Here is a 6,580-nt window from a genome sequence, read left to right as displayed (position 1 = left end):
CACGCGCGGGGTGGGGGGGGGCGCGAACATTTTTCTTGTAAAACAAGGGGGGCCTAGCCAAAAAAGTTTGGGAACCACTGCTCTAATCTCTGAACCTACTTCACCTCATCTCCTGACAGTACTGTGACTCCTCTTCCAGAATTCTAAGCTCCGTCTCACTCAGTATGGGTGGCATGACCTAACAGCCCAGGTTTAGGTGAGTAGGTGTACAGAATGGAGTTAAATAAAGAAAAAAAATCCACACAAAATGGAAACAGTACCATTACATCAAATCATTCTGTGATCAAATGACACGTGATGTTCACTGCAAGGAAGAGAAAAGAAAAAAGAAAAGAAAATGGCAATTTAAAAAAAGTTTATATTTTAATTAACAACAATACTTAAATTATCTCTAAAAAGATAAAGAGTGTTTGATATTGTGTTGATGTTTTTCATCAGTTTATTAATGTGAGACTAGTTATACATTGTAAACTGATGTGTAGTTCATACTTTGGTACAGACACTAAATACAGCCCATATGTGAAGGTTAAATTACAGACCCCAGCAGTGACTGTGTTTCACCTATGAAGTAATTTCACTGGGAAAGTGTTACAAGGATAAAGAGTCAACAGAGTCGTGTTTCTTTCATCGCAGAAAACGCTTTATTGATGCTGTTACAGGTAAGAATCAAAATATAGCAAATAACTAAGAAAGAAGCATTTAAAGGCACATTAAAGAAAAACCTGATCACACTGTACTGTATGTGATTCTTGCAAGCAAAACATTACAAAAAGGTTATGATTCTTTAGGAGTCCATCTGTTTGGATTTGCTCTCAACAAACTCAATTTCTGAAGAAGCTGAAGGCCTAGAGCAACATTATCACCTGCTGCTAGACAAAGCGAAAAAGAAAACAAAAAATTTCAATCCAGCAATTCAAGCGAGGTAAGAGATTTACTTGATCTCAATGCTTTGAATGCGAGCACCCTCGTGAAAACTCATGAACGAGTATTCCTGTGCACCGAGGCGGTTGGGGAAACAAAATGTTGAGCCATCTGGTAAAGTCACCTCAAACTCTGAAGGAGTGAATTTGATGACAATCTAAAAGGCATGAGAGACAGAGGACTTATATTATAGCTTGTAACAATAGATAGACAGATTGACAGATAGATAGATAGATAGATAGATAGATACCTTGAAGTCCTTTCCCAGGCTGAAAGGAAAGCGTTTCTCCCGTTGCTCCTGACACCACGTGCCTGCCTCAAAAGTGTTGCAAACAATGATGTTTATGTCTCCCTTGGTGTTAAAACGAGGGTTGAGATGAAGTGCAATTCTGTCCTCGCTGGGGCCAATATTCACTGCAAACCTGCAATGAACAGACACACAAAGCTACACGCTTAAAACACTTATTAATTATTACTATACTAGGTAAAACATAATGAGAAGAACAACAAGAATTAAACACAGAAACATGTTTCATAGCTGTACTTTTAAAGTTTCAGCTTCCTTAAAGAGACAGTTCACAGAAAATTCAAATTTAGACATTTTTCATCTGGTTAGCATTTTTCTGTGAAATCTGACAGCTGCATCTCCCAAATGTATAACAAGAATTAATTTTGTTGCATTTTGGTTGAAACTACAATTACTGAAAACTAAAAAGTTCCAAAGAGAGTTTTGATTTTATCCTTTTTATTTTTTTCAATTTTACTATGATTCACTAATTTACAAAATCATGATACAGTTTGCCCTTACTCTAGTACTTACTCTTTGCAATCAGGTTTAACAACTCCAACAACAGTCAGGGTTTGTCCAACCTTGAAGGTCATGTTCTTTATTGACATAACCTGTGAAGAAAAATTAGTAGTTTATATTAGATTAGCCTTTAGTGTTTCCCTCGGGATAAATATATCGTGGACAAACGAGAGAAACATGTTCTGTAAGATAACGCACACATACAAACACAAAAGTTGGGCAGGTTGATGATATGGTGATGTTTTCTGTCTGATGCTACAATAATATTTGGATCTAATAAAAAAAATCTAGAAAGTAGTATTACTAGACAATAATGCGCTGTATTAAGAGACAACTTACCTGTTACTGTTGATGAGAATACAAAGCAACAGTTAAGAAGTGATTAATGCACTTACACTATGTGGTAAATAGCAAAGGTCATCAAATAATCCAAAAGGTCAGGACTCCCAAATTTTCAATCAAAAGTTAATTAAACACAAAACAAAACAAAAAAAAGCAGATTCAGTTACATCAGCCTGGTATAGACTAAGTTTGCACCAGCTCTCAGTTCCATGTTTAAACTGTGGTTTAAGACTCTCCATCAGTCATAGGACTTGGAGAGAAGCAAAAGTAATGTAAGTTAAATATTGCTGCCAAAATTGTACTTACAGTCTCCATCCTGACAGATGTAGTAGGTCAAGCTGTAAAGCTGAGAAGAAATCAGAGTGATGTGTGGTCCTGTCTCTCTGCACTCCAGCAGAAGACCACAGTATATAGAAGGTAGGCGGTGCCTTCCACCTGAATGACACTTCAAACAGCCAGTATAACTGTGTTACACTCCCACCAGCTGACTTGTATATGGAATATAGACCATAAAAATGTTAGTAGTTAACAAATACTGTTCATGTTGGTGAAGACTGGCTGAATGCTAAGCAAAAATATTGTGAGAAAAATAAAACATCTAAATATGCTTTTTATTAATCGTAAACGACATGTCACAACCATATTCACTTCATGACACTTCAGCAAATCTGTCACTGGCAAGTTTTTGAATTCTGGATGTAAATGGCCTGCATTTGTATAGCGCTTTACTCAGTCCCTAAGGACCCCAAAGCGCTTTACACTACATGCAATGTACAGTCAGAGACATTTAATTAATAATCATAAATTCACTATTTTTATGAATCATAAAATAATTGTCATTTGTGTATGAAATCAACACAAAGTGGACCGTAACAGTGAGTTGCTTTGAGGAATACTACACTACTACTAAACGTTTACACTGCAGCTTACCCCTGTTTCACATAGAATTCGAGTACTCTGTTCTGGCTTCTACATTATTACTTAATTTAATTTCAACCTTTAATGTGATTTAAATAATTGTAACCCTTTCCAAAAAGTGTTACAAATATTTGGGGTTTGGGGAAAAAAGCCCAATTAATACAAAGTATTTGTTGTGTTCTGTTTAGTTTTAATCCAAAGAGGAAAGAATGCAATGCAGCCTTTGTTCAGCTCTTATACCGGGAAAGCGAGAACTCATAACAGAAATGACACAGGGAAAATGTTAGCATGTTTATCTTGCTGTCTAACAGATAATGTTTGTGCATATGTCTTCTCACCTGCCTAATTTATCAATCTAAAGAGGAAAGAATTCAATGCAGCCTTTGCTCAGCTCTGATACAGGGAAAGAGAGAAGGTGTGACAGAAATGACACAAGGAAATATAACATGTGTTTATCTTTATCTCTAACAGATAATGTTTGTGCATATGTCATCTCATTTACCATATCTGCACTGCTTCCCCAATTACATTTTCCCCATATCCAAAAAAGTCCAAGTGATACAAGCTCCTTATTATATCCTGCCTATAGTATCAAACTAAAGGGGAAAGAATCCAACACAGCATTTGTTCAGCTCTAAAATAGGGAAATGCTAGCAAGTGTTTATCTTTCTATCTAGCAGATAACTGACATGCCTATGTATGTCCATGCAGACAGGAAGATCTTTAGAGCGGATTTAAAATTGTCATTTGATGGCTTAGACCAGAGGTGTTGAACTCCAGGCCTCGAGGGCCGGTGTCCTGCAGGTTTTAGATATCACCCTGGGTCAACACACCTCAATAAAATGATTAGTTCGTTACCAGGCTTCTGGGGAACCTAGAGACATGTTGAGGAGGTATTTTAGCCATTTAAATCAGCTGTGTTGGATCAAGGACACATCCAAAACCTGCAGGACACCGGCCCTCGAGGCCTGGAGTTCGACAGCTGTGGCTTCGACCATCAAATGTCAAACTCCATCCCTCGAGGGCCCGTGCCCTGAAACCTTTGAATGTGTCGCTGATGCCACACACCTGAATAAAATTATTAGGTTATTAACAAGACTCTATTAAACTTGATTGCATGCTGATTTGGCAACCCCTTACCCTACTCAAGTAAATGTAAATAAATGTAAGTACATGTGCGTTTTTGAAAAGAAATTACTGAAAATGTACTGAATGGCTGAATCAGCACCTCAGGATTCTGTGCTTCGAGGATTCTAATAGTTAGTATGACTCGGGGGTGTTGACTCATTTAAACTAACATAATCATCCTGTTATAACCAGGTTTCTGTAAGGCAGAGTAAATCAATTTGTTTATCAGTTATTAATTTGTGTACTAACAAGGACTTACATACCTAATGACCTAATGACCTAATGTTTAATAAATCAGATTTGACTCTTTTACTCTTCGGTGCAGATGTGGATACAGTATTCTTCTTTCTTTGTAATTGAAATTTTTTTAAGTTATTTTTTGCAGATTTTTAGATTATTTTTGTTTGTTTGAGAGCAGACACAGTCTCTAAGGGGATGGGGTTTTGGGGGGGTAGCAGAAGGAGAAAAGCTATATAGAGGTATTTAAGACTGCAACTATGCTTCCTGGTCCCAAATCTGGACAGTTACGTTTGGATGGATTTAATAAATTTGGCCAGATTTTTAGAAATGAGAGCTGCTCCATCCAAAGTGAAATGGATGCCGTCTCTCCTAACAAGCTTAGGTTTCCCCCAGAAAGTTTCCCAATTATCTATAAAGCCCACATCGTTTTTTGGACACCACTCAGACAGAGAGCAAATTAAAAAGAACGTGCTGCTAAGCATGTCACTCCTGGTCCAACTTGGGAATGGACAAGAGAAAACTACAGATTCTAGCATTGTTTTGGCAAAGTTACACACCAATTCAATATTAATTTTAGATTTATGTTACTGGTTGTCCTTACTGCCAATGTGAATTATAATTTTAGTCAATTTTGCATTTACCCTTAACCAGTGGGGAAAATGGTCAGTCACATGAACAGTTTGGTAGTGTACTGGGGGCTTCTGTTTAAGTATATTTCCTCCTCACCATCATTCAGCCAGCCTGTGTTCCTGGCTGCTTGGGACAATCTGCCGGGGAAGAGTTAATGGGCCCTACACTACCTTTAGCTGCACCAGCTACAGGGGCCTAGCTAGCTATGGGGTTTTTAAGGGTGCAAAGCCAAGTCTCCAGTTCAGTGATCCTGGTATCCAGAGCAGCAAATATGCTACATTTATTATAAGTATCAATTCTGCTAAAGGAAGTCGAGGAGTAACTAAACCCTGACACACTGAGCAGGAAAGTGCAGGAGGAACAAGTAAAGAGGCCATGCTACTAGTGAGTCAGTTACGAGCTAAGCTAAGCTAGCAAATCCCTAAAGACACAGTGAGGTGAGGAAATATTGTGAATATAATTAGCGGGAGAATCAACAAAGAATGTGCTTTGGATAAAGTGAAGATGTGTGATGTTAATTAAATGCAACTGTGAAGTTTCTATCTTTCATGCCGAGGAAAACCCAGTGTTTGCAGAGAATGCTACTTGTCTGACTGCATCGTGCCGGGAGGGATTATGGTGTGGGGTTACTTTTCATGAGTTGAGCTCAGCCCCTTAGTCTCAGTGAAAAGAACTCTAGCATTTCCAGATCAGTTTATCCCTTGAAGGGATTTAAATTGTCTTGATATAAGAATTCATAAAACATAAAACATATAGACATATAGTCACACAGTTTCCAGTCCTATTGTGGAGCCTGTCAATTACTGAAGGCTGTTTATATTGTGATGACTCTGTCTGCCTGACTGCCTGTGTTTGAAAATATAGTGCAACTTTTGTTATTCATCTATAAAACTGACCGTAGATACCAGCAAAATTTGGGGATTGCACTCTCACACTATTTTGCTCCATTTTGTGAGATTTTTAGTTGGACTTGGAGCGACCTACAGATAGTTTATAGTAGCCTATCGCATCGCCAACCCTGCTGACCTATTCCCCTCTGAGGGACTCATCTAACGATTGTAATCATACGAATGACCCCCTCACTGTATTGGTCCACTGTTATAGTCGCTGCATATTCACTGCATATTCCCAGTGACTTAAATGCTGCCGTAAAATGGACATAAAAACACATGATTATTCATGTCCTTCTCGTTAATATTCAGTAGTGCTGGTAGTATTCATTTTTCATTTTCAAATGCAGACAAATGTTACAGATGTGTTGTTGTTGATGAGGTGGTGTAGCAGTGTTAGTCATCGTAAGGTCAGACCATGATTTCTGTTCACAAAGTTAATTCATGTTGAATTGATATTGATAATTATCAATGGTAGTTATGATGACGTTTTTATGATACAACAGTGAGGACAGTGTTTAATAGCTGGTTTAAATAAAACATCCCACTATGCACAATTGCACAATGTTCATCCAATTTTCACATTTTAATTATAAATATCATTGTCTCCTTTTTGTGTTCATTTCTTACATAAAACTGTGCATGATATTGTGAAGATATTTTTCTCCAAAAAACAATACACTCTCCCTACTCTTTTACTTCA

At 37.6% G+C, this 6,580-nt stretch overlaps 1 protein-coding gene across 1 annotated transcript; it reads right to left on the bottom strand.

Moving 5' to 3' along the window:
* Window positions 1–664: 664 nt before the first annotated feature.
* LOC100696116 (beta-galactoside-binding lectin) lies at window positions 665–2,705 on the bottom strand. Its single transcript, XM_003452837.5, has 4 exons — window positions 2,378–2,705; window positions 1,742–1,821; window positions 1,172–1,343; window positions 665–1,078 (listed from the first exon to the last, which is right to left on the bottom strand). Exons 1-4 carry the CDS (start codon window positions 2,384–2,386, stop codon window positions 932–934), a joined length of 408 nt encoding a protein of 135 aa, XP_003452885.1. The 5' UTR covers window positions 2,387–2,705; the 3' UTR covers window positions 665–931.
* Window positions 2,706–6,580: the final 3,875 nt, after the last annotated feature.

This window comes from Oreochromis niloticus, linkage group LG4 (assembly GCF_001858045.2).
Source record: "Oreochromis niloticus isolate F11D_XX linkage group LG4, O_niloticus_UMD_NMBU, whole genome shotgun sequence".
NCBI lineage: Eukaryota > Metazoa > Chordata > Actinopteri > Cichliformes > Cichlidae > Oreochromis > Oreochromis niloticus.
The sequence above is the reverse complement of the archived record's forward strand: the minus strand, read 5'-3'. Positions and strand labels throughout refer to the sequence as shown.